Genomic DNA, 17,113 nt, shown 5'->3' with positions numbered 1-17,113 from the left:
GTTTATTATTCATATGAATCCACAAGAAAGTCACACACGGAGCATCATCTATTCACTACTCATAGATTTCTACTACTTGTACCTGAAAGACATTTTTAATCGTCTGAAATAGCATAATAGGATGCTTTGTAAAATCAGTGATTAAACTGTTGGCTATGAATCATTTGTATTCATATTATGCTCATGGCTGAGATTGGTATGGGTGTGTTTCGGTCATTTAACCCTTTCGCTGCTACAAATGTGCTCTCTCCAATCCGTGTCGAGGGCGGCTTTTGATACGGCTATACCTCTTGCCAAATCTCATTCTGGCGGACATGAAAGATTTATCACCCGGTTTTTCGAAAATTATCGGGTGAAAAACTTTATTTTTGCACATATTATAGTCTGATACCTTAACTCAACAGAGAACTAAATTTATTTCCTTTATTCTTGATACAAACTGCGCTGTATCAAAGGAAGTGAAACATTGCACGAAATTTTAAAGAGTTTAAAGAGGTGAATATCCATTGCATAAGCTTTAGGTATGGTCGATTTTAGTTGATACACTGTAGAGAGTGATGTAGATGTCGATGTAGATGTAGATAAGATATCTAAATTTTACGTAAAGTCGAAATCAGAACAATACCTCATTTCGTTCTCGATCTGTTGGGTTTTATATCAGACGGACGATCGCGTGCGACACTGCCAGTTATATCCATGTAGACATGTCGACTGCTATGAAATACTTATCATTCGGTTTTGAGAACCGTTGCACATCGTGAATCATGTAGTCATAAAAATCGTAAAATCTCATAAACGTTTCAAGAATCCAAAGGAAGTTTCCTGCAAATGATAGCACGCAATCAGGGGCCTATGTTTTGAGACAAATACTCTAACTTTGTCATCCACGGAGATATGGAAGTAACTTGTCCACAACTGTGAGAGGTCAGTGTCTCAGGACGCATGCAGGTGTTCATAGCAGTAAAGGAAAACCCAAGTGACCAACGTATACAGCCCAACAGCGCCTTGGGAAAGGTATAGTAAGTCATGTGTGCATGTCTACAGCAGGACCAGCACTTAACCCTGCTACACATCATATTTAATGCGACATCACTGTAGATTTAATCTTTTCCCGGTCTTGTAGTCTACTAATGTTACCCTGCATTTTGTAGTGTTAGGATAAGAGTTCACCCATACAAGGGGATAGCGTGTAATGATGTCCCATTTAGCTTCCCTTACACATTTTTTTAATATACACAATCAAACGCCTTGGCAAGATCATAGAAACTATCAAAGGGTAATTTCTCTTGTTTATTTTTATTATAACTGAGTTCTTCAGCTTGTATATTGCTTGCTCAGTACAGAATGCTTTACAGAAATCAAAACGAGTTGTTGTTATAAGATTATTTGCAGAAAAATAGCCAATATTTTTAACCTATTTTTTCAAATATTTTTAGGAAAATAGGGAGGGAATGGTTTTTAATTATAGATTAGAACGTTATTAACACCTTTATAAACGGGTGTTACTACTGTAAACGTCGTTTTAAGCAGTTAGGCGCAGTTGCTCTCTCCATTTACTTCCTTCCACAATGAAGAGGGTCCAAGGAGAGATAGCCATGAAACAAATGTTATTTACCTACCACAGTCATTAAATCCAGGATGAGATTTTCACTCTGCAGCGGAGTGTGCGCTGATATGAAACTTCTTGGCAGACTAAAACTGTGTGCCGGACCAAGACTCGAACTCGGGACCTTTGCCTTCCGCGGGCAAGTGCTCTACCAAGTGAGCTACCCAAGCATGAATCATGACCCATCCTCACAGCTGTAATTCTACCGGTGCCTCGGTTCCTACCTTCCAAACTTAACAGAAGCCTTCCTGCGAGGATAAGGAGAGCTTCTGTTAAGTTTGGAAGGTAGGAGGCGAGGTACTGGCAGAATTAAGGCTGTGAGGACGGAGCGTGAGTCGTGCTTGGGTAGCTCAGTTGGTAGAGCACTTGCTCGCGAAAGGCAAAGGTCCCGAGTTCGAGTCTCGGTCCGGCACACAGTATTAATCTGCCAGGAAGTTTCACAGTGATTAAATATCTCGTTTAGGTTTAATCTATCAAACATTCTTGGGACGTAAGGCAAAACACGATGCATATCAAGGACTATGTGCTAAATCACTGATGTGGAGAACACCCTGTAAAAGAGTATAGCAGCGATAAATGGTGACCTAAAGGGAAGGGATCAAGAAGAGGCAGCATGTCCAAAAACTAGAGAGAAAGGAAAAAGTAGCTTGGTAGGCGATGGCGTTGTGCCTTAAAGGCAAGATTTTGGTTCATACCATGGTCCAGGGGAGACTTTCAGTCTGTGAGAAAGTTGGAAAACAGTGCATCCCGCTGCAAAGAGAGAGATTGATTCTATTGTAACGTAGTTTTAGTGTTATTAACTAATTTCCGAAGGAGCATTGGATACTCAACTACATCTGTAACTATATCTATAGGTAGTAGTTATATGAATGCATGTATGATTTTAAGTTGTATTTCTTTTATGTCTATCACGAAGATAAGAGCAAGCAGCTGTGTTTCCTATTGTTGATGTTGTTGTTGTTGTTGTTCCTAATACCACTGCAAAATGATATCTGGATAAATAACAACTGACAATTTTCTGTCCTAAGCGTTACACGAAATGTATGTGTGAAGAATCACCATGTTTGTTTTGCACAAATTGTGTCATCAGCGGTTTATATTTCAGCCCTTATTAGTTCTTCACGCTATGGACATTGCCATTTCGTATCACACATCCAAGCAAAATACTTCTTCTCATAACTAAGAGTTTATATTCGTGAAAGCATAAGACGTTCACAATAAAGAGATCTGAAATTTCTATGGTGTTACATATGTGCCGATATTGTTAAACTAACATCATCTGAAGACGCTTTCACTCAACTACAATCGACGTATGTGCCGTGCTAAGTTCACAATGCCATTCTAAAAGCACAAGTATGCAAACTGTGAAATATAATAAGAATAACTTCTAAATATTAACTACAATAAATTTTAGAATCTTGTTATTGAACTAAATTAGGCCCTTGAAATTTTAACCTCTTTTACCCGTCGAACAGCGGTATTTAAATGGTACACAGCACTGCAGTCAGATAGCACTCGTTACTGGCACGAAGATAACGTTGATTGGCGTGATAAGAAATCAGAGAAAAATGAACTATTACGCATCACAGATATCGCCAGATTTCATATACAGCTTGTACTTAAAGCTGAATAAAAAAGAAAAAACAATCCGTTCGATTGAAGAGCTACGCTCTACGCAGTCTCAGTTTATGTACAGAACTATCCACTGTCATTTAGTGAAATAGTTTCATAGCTTCGTAATGCACATATATTTCATAATCACATAAAGAAATGTGTGTGTGTGAGTGTGTGCAACTCTCCGATTTCATCATGTGATTGCAAAATATGTGCTGCATTAGGAAACTACAGAGTGTATATCAAATTTTAACCACATTCACGGTGTTGCATGATTTATTTAGTGGTGGGAATTCTTTAAGCTCTCCCTGTCTTCTCTTTGATCCAGTCGACGTAGTACGAAACTTCAACGTACACGCCAGGAGATCCTTTGGTAACACAGGGTTTCCTGGACCACGAGACTATACCGATCTGAGTTCCGTTCACTAACAAGGGTCCTCCTCCATCTCCCTGAAAAAGGAGAAATATGAGTTAATCAAACATGCTACAAGTGAAATGCTACATTAGACATAATTCAGAGGATCCATTTCAACGATTTCATGTCTCGCACACACAGAGCATCCACAAAATACGGAGAAATTGGTAATTTTAGTTACCTTGCAGGATACTTCCAACCGAGTACATGTCACAGAAACTAGAACGTGATTAAAGAGACATATTATTGACTTAAATGCGTTATTTCAGGATAGAAAATATCCACTGAACAAAAAATTTTTGAACACTTGAAGAATTAACTGTGAAGTTTATTTTTATCCTTACTTGACTTCGTTGTTACTGACCACGGGGCAGCATAGCCTGCGATAGATCTTCAAAGAAAATCGACTGTATGACGAACTATGAATGGCAGAGGAAAACCGAATCAGGGCAGTAGTACCAGCATTTAAACCCCTTAAATCCGGCCGTGACTCCAGTACGTCGTGAAGCGTACTCAACAATTTTTGCTTCTTGTTAACAAAAGACCCAGTTCAGGTTCTACTAAATTATTAATTTTTTACTTTGGCAATCGGTTTCGGTGTGTATGGCTATCTTCAGAAATGAGGCTCAGATGGCGAGATGAGCCAGTACACAGAGCTTCTGTGAGTAACAGCTAGTGCCTGACGCAAACTCACAGATTCCAGGCACAAGCTGGAATTCACAGTACAACGGCTGCGTGTATCGGCTCATTTCGCCACCTGAGCCTCTGGTCTGAAGATGGCCATACAGATCGAAACAAGTTGCCGGAATTAAAAATATCTAATTTATTTGTATCCGCATTGGTTGTGTGTGTGAGTGTGTGCATATGTGCGTGTGCGTGCGTGTGTGTGTGTGTGTGTGTGTGTGTGTGTGTGTTTATGTCTGTGTGTGTCTTAACATTGTATCTTACGCTCGCGGTGGTTTTTAAATAACGTAAAAGTTATTGATTTCTGCCTCGTTTATTCGCTCATTACCTGATGTTGTGTTGTCAGCTATTAATACTTTCTGCAACACACACAGCTGCACACTCCTAACAAGCTATCGATGAGCTGGTATCATTATAGACCATAGGTTATACTATAAATGCGGCAAACTACAGCCTGTATGTTCAAAACTTTATGAGGCTATATGTATTATTAAATTTGTTAATATGTCGTAGGTACATCTCCACTTGTTGACTAAGAGTACACGCAATTTTAATATCATAGGAAAACTAAAAAAAACGGAAAATGAAATATCTTGTTCGAGAAGTAATAGGATTAGAGAAGTAACAGGATTTAGATAAGTAATAGGCATGAAGAAAAACTTTTTGTCCAGAAAACAATAGGATAGTGGTATACCACAAGCGCATTTGGTTAATAAGTGATGGAATCAATACGATCAAGCAGTAAGTGGCCAGCTGAGTTTCCAGAACCCATTGATACAGAATTTAAACATAACACTTACAGCGAACATGGGTCAGGTTTTCGTTCTACAATGCTCGAGTAAAAGTGATAAGCGAAAACATGGTATATAATAGGAACTAATGTGTTATATGAGATGAATGTTTGAAATTAATTGGAAATAGGTCTAAAAGAAAGGAACGAAAATAGATTTAGCGAATTGTATGGGAAAAAGAGTAAGAAATTATTATAATTATGTCAACAGACACGAATTGTGTAAGCCACAGGAGGAAGAGACATACAAATAAATAAATATTTCAGTCTAAGTATAAGAATCAAATACTACAAGTACGAAATGGAAGAAAATAGTATGAAGTGCGTAGGAACGCAATCGTAAAGAAACGACAAGTAGCGAAAGTGGGCATACAGTGGTGGAAATTTAGCGACGACAAATCTGATGCGGTTTTGGAAAAGTCTGTTTCGAATGTCAGTGAACAGTTTGCCTCATCAACACTATCCTGGTGTAGTTACGTGGATTTATCATTTATACCACTTTAGTGGCTTGTGGGTCAATACTGGCGCGTTTTAGATCAGCCCTCTGCGGAAATCACATAATGAACAGTTTGCTGTTATTACATCTTAGGCAACTTGCACTCATTGTACGGTAAAAGCTGCTTATTTTCAAATGTGCACAAAATGTTTTTCTCAGGTCCTAATGTTTTTTTTAACACAAACATCGAATGCTACTTTTGATACTTCTGTGTGCATGAGGCAAAAATAGCTTGGTGTAGACACATTCTAAAATAGATTAAAGCAAAAAATGGTCAATAGTGATTGAATAAAAGCAATTTTTTGCTTGTGCATAAATCAGTAGCGGGAAGTTATTATTCCTTTCAAAAATTTGTGGCTGTAGAACCACATGTAGTAAACTACTTCAACTAACTTACGATTTAGCTTCCTTAAGACTGAGTAATTGGGAGGCCGCTGCAACATAAAGAAACTTGGCATGACTACCAGGAACCAGAACCAGCGATCCGACACTCTTACCTCCTGACTAGGAATGTGGCCGTCAATGAACACTCTGCAAGCGAATGTTCCTCCTCTGTTCAGAGCAAGTGACAGTCTACAGCGAGATGAAAGAAGTCAGAGAAATTAACATGGAATGAAAACAACTACCACTTCACATGCACATTTACAAGTACATGTCAAGAAGACACTTAGCTGGAACTATGATTACAGTTTTTTATTCTATATACTCTGGAATAGAATGGGATAGTTCTATAACGTCTGTTCATATGAAGAAATTAATCATGTTTGCATATTTACGATAGGTGCACTTTACGGAGCTTTACAATCTTTATTTCTTTTTTGGCAGTCATGCACAACTGCATTTTTAGAAACTTTACAACCTTTATTTCTTTTTTGGCAGCCACACAGCATTCCTTTTTCGTATCTGGAAATGACCTAAACTGAATACTGTAGATACTATAAGGCTGGAGGTGAATAGAAAATCCCCACGATTACTCACTTACCATTCCCCCTTCACATTTATTGGCATTTTTTTTCCTTACAGGTGTTGTGTGCTGAGATTAATTGTTTCGTGTAGATAATTTTGATAACACTAACTACGTGACATTACGTGACGGATGAAAAACATGTTTATTTAGCTATACAATCAACTGCTGTCAAAAACTTCGACAAGCTGATAGTACTTTCGTTCTACGCATGGACCATTTTCTGGAACTGGTCAGAATACTCTATTTTCCATTTTGTTTTCTGACGCATCACGTACCACTGCCTTAATATTAAGACAATATGTAAGCTTCAGTGATATATTTCGCTAGTAACAATACTGATGCTGGTCTATTTATTTTAATGCTGAGGCAGCTATATGTAATGCAATGTTTTTCTAGATTGTCGCACAGATGACAAAATGGTAGATATCGAAATAGACGACAGAGGGGTAGAGAAACAATTAAAATCGCTCAAAACAGGAAAGGCCTCTGGACCTGATGGGATACCAGTTCGATTTTACACAGAGTACGCGGAGGAACTCGCCCCCCCTTCTTGTAGCGATGTACCGTAGGTCTCTAGAAGAGCGTAGCGTTCCAAAGGATTAGAAAAGGGCACAGGTCATCCCCGTTTTCAAGAAGGGACGTCGAACAGATGTGCAGAACTATAGACCTATACATCTAACGTCTATCAGTTGTAGAATTTTGGAACACGTATTATGTTCGAGTATAATGACTTTTCTGGAGACTATAAATCTACTCTGTAGGAATCAGCATGGGTTTCGAAATAGACGGTCATGTGAAACCCAGCTCGCGCTATTCGTCCACGAGATTCAGAGGGCCATAGACACGGGTTCACAGGTAGATGTCGTGTTTCTTGACTTCCGCAAGGCGTTCGATACAGTTCCCCACAGTCGTTTAATGAACAAAGTAAGAGCATATGGACTATCAGACCAATTGTGTGATTGGATTGAGGAGTTCCTAGATAACAGAACCCAGCATGTCATTCTCAATGGAGAGAAGTCTTCCGAAGTAAGAGTGATTTCAGGTGTGCCGCAGGGGAGTGTCATAGGACCGTTTCTATTCACAATATACATAAATGACGTGGTGGATGACATCGGAAGTTCACTGAGGCTTTTTGCAGATGATTCTGTGGTGTATCGAGAGGTTGTAACAATGGAAAATTGTACTGAAATGCAGGAGGATCTGCAGCGAATTGACGCATGGTGCAGGGAATGGCAATTGAATCTCAATGTAGACAAGTGTAATGTGCTGCGAATACATAGAAAGATAGATCCCTTATCATTTAGCTACAAAATAGCAGGTCAGCAACTGGAAGCAGTTAATTCCATAAATTATCTGAGAGTACGCATTAGGAGTGGTTTAAAATGGAATGATCATATAAAGTTGATCGTCGGAAAAGCAGATGCCAGACTGAGATTCATTGGAAGAATCCTACGGAAATGCAATCCGAACACAAAGGAAGTAGGTTACAGTACGTTTGTTCGCCCACTGCTTGAATACTGCTCAGCAGTGTGGGATCCGTACCGGATAGGGTTGATAGAAGAGATAGAGAAAATCCAACGGAGAGCAGCGCGCTTCGTTACAGGATCATTTAGTAATCGCGAAAGCGTTGCAGATGATAGATAAACTCCAGTGGAAGCCTCTGCAGGAGAGAGTCAAGCAGTATATTGCTCCCTCCTACGTATATCTCGCGAAGAGACCCTGAGGATAAAATCAGAAAGATTAGAGCCCACGCAGAGCATACCGACAATTCTTCTTTCCACAAACAATACGAGACTGGAATAGAAGGGAGAACCGATGGAGGTACTCAAGGTACCCTCCACCACACACCGTCAGGTCGCTTGCGGAGTATGGATGTAGATGTAGATGTAGAACAGAACGTAAAATGCTATAACAAATTTTTTAACCAGTGCCCGAAGTGGTGCATGCGTAGACCATAACTAGTAACGACTTAATGAAGTTTTTGGCAGCCGCTGATGGTGTAGCTACATATACATGAAACAAATTGTAACTGTGTAGCACCACCTTTCAAAAATATTTTGCTTCCATCGGGATCCACAGCCTCTGTGTGTTTACTTTATGAAAACTGCGTTATTAGCTAATTTCGGCCATGAATCATTATCAATCTCGTTTGCTATTTCATGTATTACATATCGTGTTTATCACATTCCTTTACAAAATAATGTGAGTAGCCCGATGTGCAATACATGACACAGCAAATGTTCTTTATAATGGCTCCCGGCCGAAATTAGATATTAGCACGCCTTTAACAAAGCATTATGCAGCTTACAACGGACATCGAATTCTTTCATTCATTTCAAAAATATGTTTCGTGACTCATATTCCATGAATTTCACTGACAAAACTACCTAGTACAGCGAAAGAAGACAATCTCCCGTTCCTCTGCAATGCAAGTATCATGTTAAACACTGTCTCATACCGCACTGTACATAAATCGATTTTTCACGGCCGCTTCAACTTGTAATGTTCGTACAACTAAAATTCGAAATCCATATAGGCTGTTGATAATCGTAAAGCAGTGAAGAAAGTAAACTCTTCTGACTGATTCTGTTGTTTCATTTTCTCTCATATTCTTTCTACGACTCGATGTTACCACGCTTCCGCTGTAACCATATTTAGGAGTTTTGTGTTGTTAAGACATGCATGGACATCAGAGCAGTCCTGAAGAATGTACCAGCAGAGTAGTCGAAACGTCAGGTTCTTGAAAGAGTAGAAGGGTAAAATGACGTGACCTAATCAATAACAACTTATTTTTATGGAAAACAGCCACACTAAATTCTGTAGACGTATATGTAAACAGAAGAATGTAACTCACGCTACATTGCCCCCTGCCTCCTTCAGGCATCCCGGCGCAGATGTCCTCCTCTAGAACCTGGTACTCGTAGCCTGCGTACGCCTCCTGGCAGTCCGCATCAGACCACACCGGGATGTCAGCCTTCCGCAGTGTTTCAGCTGAAGATTCGGACTGGAACAATAACACATTCCAGTTTCACAACAGTTTATCAAAACGAATGACATTCGTAAACTTCATAACTCGAAAACATTATGCAAGCTATCGTAGAACTAAAAATAAAATTTTATATCTACGAAATGATTTTGACGTATCATTTGTCCATTAACAATACGTTAGTCAGTTAATTCCATATTACGTGGGATATTAATCCAGTTCACATCTCAATGATGTGGAATGTGTCGGATTACACGTTATCTGCACAGAATTTGGCTGTGAGAATTGCGAAATGTTAGACATTTACACTTTATAAAGCACTCACTTTGCTCAAGTGTTACTGCAGAAAACAAGATTTCAGTCCGTCACACTGCTCATGCTACTAGCAGAATAATCATATATTTAAAAATAAAGGTAAAACTAATTACTATTTACACATAACCTGAAGAATGTGGACGAATTTATCTTCTGTGAATTGCGAGAGCCCTCAAAAAATGGCTACAAGGTGAATGTGGGTGAAGATCAATATCTTTCTTTGATTGCAATTTTTGTCATTAATTCTTCCATTCTGTGTGGTAAGTGACTCATTGAAGAATGATAGCTCTATTATTTCTCTGGGTGGCATTTGCGTGCCTATATTCTGTTCCCCATTAAATAATGAAATAACTTAAATGAACGACAAATCTTCTCTCCATTACATCGGAAATCAGAGGATGACTTTTCCATGTTTAGTATGAACACAAATTTTTGATACATGCAGCATCTAGACTGACTAGAAATTACTTAAGTTTTGAAAGTACTATACTACAAGGTGTCATGTGGGAACTACTTTCTTTTTGTCCCATTTCGGGGAGCAGCACACACAGTTCTATCTGGATGACGCAAACAGAGGCTGCGCTGGCATAAGCTTGGTGATGTATGCGTGGGAAGAACTGAAAAGTGCGTACATGAGAGTGTCAAGAGAAACAATTAGGAAGTTCTTCAAGCTTCCGTCGGAATTCTGCAAGCTGAAGAGTATAGTAAGGTGTAGGACACGTGGAGTGACACCTGACAGTCGACTGCGTGGAGCAATGTTGCCAATCTAGGATATAATATATAGTGCAAAATAAAATAATTGATACTGAGTCTTATAACAAGGTCTATGCTAAAATTATAAAGTGGGGGGGCCAAATTTTCCAGACAGAGCACTACCAGTAGTGGGCAGAAAACTGAAAGGACACACGATAGAGACTGTTCTATAAGCAGTTAGATATGAAGCAAGTGAATGAATATCCAGAGCTCAGGTGGAAAACCAGTCCTAAACAAACAAGGGAAAGCTGTAAGGTGGAAGGAGTGTACAGAGGGTCCATGCAAGACAGATGAAGTCAGTATTATAGAAATAGAAGAAGACGTAGTTGAAGATATTATACTGCGAGAAGACCTAAGTCGAAACAAGGCCCGGGTGTACATAATATTCCATCAGAATTACTAATGGCCTTCAGAGAGCCAGCCACAAAATTTTTCCATCTGATGTGAAAGATGTGTGAGACAGGCGAATTACCTTCAGACTTCAAGAAGAATATAATAATCAAAATTCCAAAGAAAGCAAATGCTGTCAGATGTGAATATTACAGAGCTATCGAATTAATGCGATGGTTACAATATCGTAGCACAGATTTCTAACAGAAAAATAGGAAAACTGGTAAACTCCGACCGCGGAAAATGTCAGTTTGGATTCCGGAGGAATGTAGGAACACGGGAGGCAATATTGACCATACGACTTCTCTTCGAAGTTTATACCAATATGAATCAGGATCCTCCTACCCATCCTCTTCCTTTTATTAGTAGAGAAAATGTGTGGGCCTTGACATTCTGGTTCTGTATGCTGTAGTGAGAGGAAGAAAGAATCATCGAGTGGCTGCAGCAGATTTATCCCACCCACAAAATTTCGGCAAACATTCGCACAGCTTACGGTGTTAGATTCTTGGACATTACTGAGTGTGGCTAAAATTCTATAACTTTATGAGATCATTGCATGTTTTGCAAAATGCCAGTAAAATATTGGTCCTCTACACGAACTGTGCGTGGCATCGTGTTACCCTACATGAACCAATTTCAACTAAACGGGTACACAAAACACTTACCGTCTGGAGAGAATCGCTGTGAGGGCAAATACAATCCACCTACAAAAGCGATGGGGTGAGGGTGAAATAGTATTGTAGCCTAATACCTGTGAGTGTCCAGATTTTAATCATCCAGTATTTGACATGAAAGCGCTTATGACTTGCAAAAAACTTCACACGTAATTTGAAATTCTTACGAAACTTTATTTTCTGCTGACACCTCCACAAAATGATGAAAGTGGAATAGTTTTTCTATGTTCATGCAGTAAAAAAGGCGCATCACGCACATTACATAATGCACCTGCAAAATTATATCACTGTGTGAAACACAGTACGATGACGTCCTGATCACTGAACTGCGTGGGAAAATTGTTGCATCACGTATGATGTTTTAATTTACTGCTTCCATGCTATTAATTCTGTTGGCAACAGATTTCGCAGAATTTTATCCACACGTCCAGTAAGAAATTTACATTCTGCAGTGGAGAATGCGCTGATACGAAACTTCCACGTAGATTAAAACTGTGTGCCGGACGGATTCTCCAACTAGGGACCTTTGTTCTTCGTGGACAGGAAGGAAGGAAGGAGATAAGTTAGTGACGGAAATTCAGTTGTGAGGACGGGTCGTGGGTCGTGTTCGGGTAGCTCAGTTGGTAGGTCACTTGCCCACAGGCTGCGATCGTCTCGAGTTCGAGCCTCGGCCCAACACACAGATTTAAGCTGCCAGGAAGGTGCAGTATCCACATATGCCGCTGACTGTACCTACGAGATACATAGCTCAGGAGAATGACGTCATAAATATTGAGCTGTTGAAAGGAAGCAGCAGGGCGAAATTCGCTAGAGATACAGGTGAAATATATGTGGAAATACGTGTTAAATATATCAAATATATGTTACATATACGTGACATGCGTGTTTAGGGGCTAGACCACGCGTAAAAAATTCCTTCTAAACTCCTGGATCGATTTCCACCAAACTTTTACGTATGTATTGTGTACAATCTCAACAGAAATTCTGTCGCGGTTAGAACAGGTGACTACCAATTGGGGTGGGTGTGGCAACGCTGAGAGAGAAGGGGCGGGAAGGGATGGACAGATGTTGGTTACTACAGTTGATTTTTTTTTTTTTTTAATACGCTGATATTGTGCAATAATTTGTTTCCGCAGTGAATTACTTACAACAAATTCGCTATTCCTGAGACTTCAAATGATGATCAGATACGACAAACGATATTTAAACAAATACACTTCTACGTAACCGTTACATCACTACTGTGTGACGCCTTAGTGTATATTTTAAAACGGGTGTATCGTTCTGCTGGCAGAAATATTATAGTAAGCTAAAAGAGTATTGGGCATTTCCTGTAAATCCTCCACCTCCCACTGCTGTTTACAATTTTGTCTGGTTTTCACTAAAGACAACATATTTCTATTTTAAGATACATGTAAATTCCGTATTTTCAAATGTTAAACAGTTTCTACAATGCATTACTTAATAACAAATACTTTACTGCTTGTGCCTTTGGAAGCACACTGACAAATGATGACATCCATCCATTGCTATTTACTGCTATTTTGTACAGCTGAGGAGAGACTGACTCTATCTGAAACACTCTGCCAGGTCCCTATCTATGTGTAACCGTCTCCAGCACAATGTACCTAGTAAGTGGCTGATACCATACTGCCGCCACTGTTCGCCAGTAACCACCTCGCCATAGCTAGGAGAACTGTAGCACTCGCCACGCACCCGCCCCATACATCACGCAGGCAATATATAAGAGAGAAATACGGGGTACATGGCCGTTAGAAAACAAGACAGCAACTGGAGAATGTACAGAATGCCTACGTGCTGGCATTTAATCAGACGATAACCGCCAGAAGCAGAGGATCGATTAACTACGTCCGTCTGATCGGTTCCTTTCTCTCCCACCGTCCTTCCTACGTCACCATCAATAACACGGATTCCTTCACCTTTTTCCCCTCCGCCGGTGTGCCCCAAGGCTCCATCTTCTACCCCCTTCTGTACCTTTTGTACATGGCGGACATGCCGCCGCCGTCACCCCCTGCCCACCTTCTCCAGTTTGCCGATGACACCGCCTTCCCTGCCATTGCCCCTACCCTGCAGCGCTCCCAACACCTTCTCCAATCCCATCTTGACCGGTTCACCGCTTGGTGCAACCAGTGGTTGCTCAAGGTCAATCCCTCCAAAACCCAGGTGATCATTGTAGGCAAAACGACCCCTTCCTTCCGCCTCCTTGATTTCTATCTCACCATCTATGGCCGTCCTATCGCCCTCACTCCCACCCTTAAGTACCTTGGCGTCACCCTCGACCGTCGCCTCTCCTGGTCTCCCCACCTCCGGACAATCCAAGCCAAGGCCCCCTCCCGACTCTGTCTCCTCAAGCCCCTTTCCGGCCGTACGTGGGGTCTGGACCCCTCCACCATCCTCCACACCTATAAATCCCTCATCCGCCCTATCCTTTGTTACTCCCATCTGGCCTGGATCTCCGCCCCCCCCCCTACCTTTTATAAATCCCTTCAAATCCTCGAACGCCATGCTCTCCGCCTCGCCTATCACATCCGTCTCCCCTCCCCCGCGCGGATCCTGTACGCTCTCATTCAGTTCCCCCACCTCATTCTTTTCCTCGATAGGATATGGATCCTGTACACCTCCTGCAAACTCGATCCTCCTCACCCGCTTGTCTCGCTTATCCTCTCCCACCCCCGCCCACTGCCGCGCCTGTATTCCCTATTCCCACCCCATCTTCATCTCTCCACCCTCCTTACCCACTCCCAAGGTGGCTTCCGCCAGCTCCCGCTCCGTGATGATGTCCTCCTCCCCTCCATCTACCCCTCCTATCAACTTTGATCCTGCCCCCCCCCCCCACCGCCACTTCCGGTGTCCTTTCCTTTAGGCACCCTCCCTCCCTTCTCTCTCCTTTTCCCCCCATCCCTCTTCCTCCATCCCTCTTCCCCCGGGCTTCCCCTCCCCATTCCTCCTTTCCTCCTATCTCCTCTGCCCATGGCATCTCTGCTCTCCCCTCTCCCTCTCCCACCCCAGCCCCCCTCCTCCTCTCTTGGCAGGTCCCCGGACTCGCACACGCTACGTGGACTTTCGCGTGCTGGAGATCATCGCCATCAGTGTCTCGTGTGAGTGCCTTCGTTTGTGTTTAGTGTTTGTTCGCCGTCACGCCACCACTGTTCACATGTACCGTCGCCATCATCCATGTTATGTGCGCCGTGTCAACTAGTGTTAGTGATGTTTCTCGTCCAGCGTGAACGGCTCCATGTTTTTTGTTTTTTAGTGTCTACATTTTTTGCCCGCCGTTTTGATTGTATTCTCCATGCCACCTATATGTATTACTTATTGTAAAAAAACTCAAGGCTGAAGATTGGCGTACTCTGCTGCTGACAGCCCGCCTTGTGTAAGGTGATCAAAATCACAATAAAGAAGAAAAAAAAACGGGAATTACTAGGCTTTGTATGCAGAATGACAGTGAGACTTTCCATTTCGTCAGTCTTTAGGAAATTCAGTATTTCGAGATCTACAGTGTCAAGAGTGTACCAAGAATACCCAATTTCAGGTATTACCTCTCACTAAAGCGCCACGGAAAACGCAATGGCTGACGGCCTTCACTTAACGACTGAGATCAGCAGCGTCTGCGTACAGTTGTTAGTGTTAACAGACAAGCAACACGGCGTGAAATAACTGCAGAAGTCAATGAGGTGCGTACGACGAACGTATCCGCCGGGACAGTGTAGTGAAATTTGGCATTAATCGGCTATGGCAGCAGACGACCGATGCGAGAGCCTTTTCTAGCAGCACGCCAACGCCTTCAGCGCCTCTCCTGGGCTCGTGACCATATCGAATGGATGCTGGAAAACCATGACCTGGAAAGATGAGTATCTCAGTTGGTTAGAGCCGATCGTAGCGTTAGACCCTACGAATTCATGGACCCAAGTTGTCAACAGCGTACTTTCCCAACTCATGGTGGCTCCATAATGGTGTGGGCTGTGTTTACGGGGAATGAACTCGGTCCTCTGATTCAATTAAACCGATCATTGACTGGAAAAGGTTATTTTTCGGCTACTTTGGGACCCTCAGTAGCCATTCATGGACTTCATGTCCCCAGACAACGACGGAATTTTTATGGATGACACTGTGCTGTGTTGCCGGGGCGCAATTGTTTGCGATTGGTTTGAAGACCATTCTGGACAATTCAAGCAATGATTTGGCCACCCTTGGAACATTTATGGGAGATAGTCGTGAGATCAGTTCGTGCAAAAAATCCTGCACCAGCAATACTTTCGCAAATAATGGACAGCTATAGAGGCAGCATCGCTCAATATTTTTGCAGGGGACTTTCAACGACTTGTTGAGTTCACGCCTCGTCGAGACAAAAGAAGGCCCGACACAATGTTAGGAAGTATCCCATGGCTTTTGCACCTCGCAGCAGTGTCTTGTATTATACCCTTGAAGCGGATGCAATAGCTACGCACTTGTTCCATTAGAACATGAATTTAATGTCAGGCAACTCTGGTTTGTATGATGCAGTCGTAGGTTACTTATATTCCCTTTAATTGCTTTCTGGTGTTTCCCTGGTAATTTTTTTATATTTTTACCATTTTCCTTATTTTTCCATTTTTCGCATATTTTTCATTATTCTCCACATTTTTCCCATATTTTTATCCATATTTTATTCAAAGATGCACAAGAATATTTATGCTCTTATTGCATATCCCACCATGTTTCTTTAGCATTCATTAATTGTTTGGATCCCTTGAACATGACAGAGAGATTCTATAACGTGACTGCAAAATCACTTGTTCCGCTTTTTGCTCCAAATGATAACCCGAAAGGAAACCTTCCATCACCATATAATGCCAACTATCAAACCCAAAACTTATATGCGCTAAAGCACACACACAAAATTACGTGAACTGCTGACTTTAGGAGATACAGTTTTACATCTACTGATTCTTAAAAAAAAGTCTCCATGACCACCCAAGCCGGCCGCTGTGGCTGAGAGGTTCTAGGCGCTTCAGTCCGGAACCGCGCTGCTGCTACAGTCGAATCCTGCCTCGGGCATGGATGTGTGTGAGGTCCTTAGGTTAGTTAGGTTTAAGTAGTTCTAAGCCTAGGGGACTCATGACCGCAGATGTTAAGTCCGATAGTGCTTAGAGCCATTCCAACCATTTTGACCACCCAACAATGATGACATCCGTGTTCACTTTCTCATATGTTAATAAAACAGAATACAGTCCACCTACGGCTGGAAAAGCTTAACTTACTTTTCCTATTGTAAAAAAACATAGGTGAATTACTCTATTTTGTGTGTCGGTTTCTCAGAGAATTCTCTTCACCGTCTGGCATACATTCTGGATGCGGCTCGGAAGTACATCTACCTGTGGTAAGCCGGCCGAAGTGGCCGCGCGGTTAAAGGCGCTGCAGTC

The 17,113-nt window shown here is 41.6% G+C and overlaps 1 protein-coding gene across 1 annotated transcript in view; it reads right to left on the bottom strand.

Annotated features, from left to right (window-relative positions):
• Window positions 1-2,776: 2,776 nt before the first annotated feature.
• The window catches only part of LOC124613886 (trypsin-1-like), a 43,775-nt gene continuing 29,438 nt past the window's right edge, over window positions 2,777-17,113 (bottom strand). Inside the window, exons 6-7 of the mRNA XM_047142625.1 lie at window positions 9,427-9,576; window positions 2,777-3,670 (exon numbers count right to left, since the gene is read on the bottom strand). Of these exons, the coding sequence (XP_046998581.1) occupies window positions 3,518-3,670; window positions 9,427-9,576 (303 nt within the window). The 3' untranslated portion in view covers window positions 2,777-3,517. The remainder of the gene's footprint in view (window positions 3,671-9,426; window positions 9,577-17,113) is intronic.

Source organism: Schistocerca americana, chromosome 4, assembly GCF_021461395.2.
Source record: "Schistocerca americana isolate TAMUIC-IGC-003095 chromosome 4, iqSchAmer2.1, whole genome shotgun sequence".
NCBI classification, from domain to species: Eukaryota; Metazoa; Arthropoda; class Insecta; order Orthoptera; family Acrididae; genus Schistocerca; species Schistocerca americana.
The sequence above is the reverse complement of the archived record's forward strand: the minus strand, read 5'-3'. Positions and strand labels throughout refer to the sequence as shown.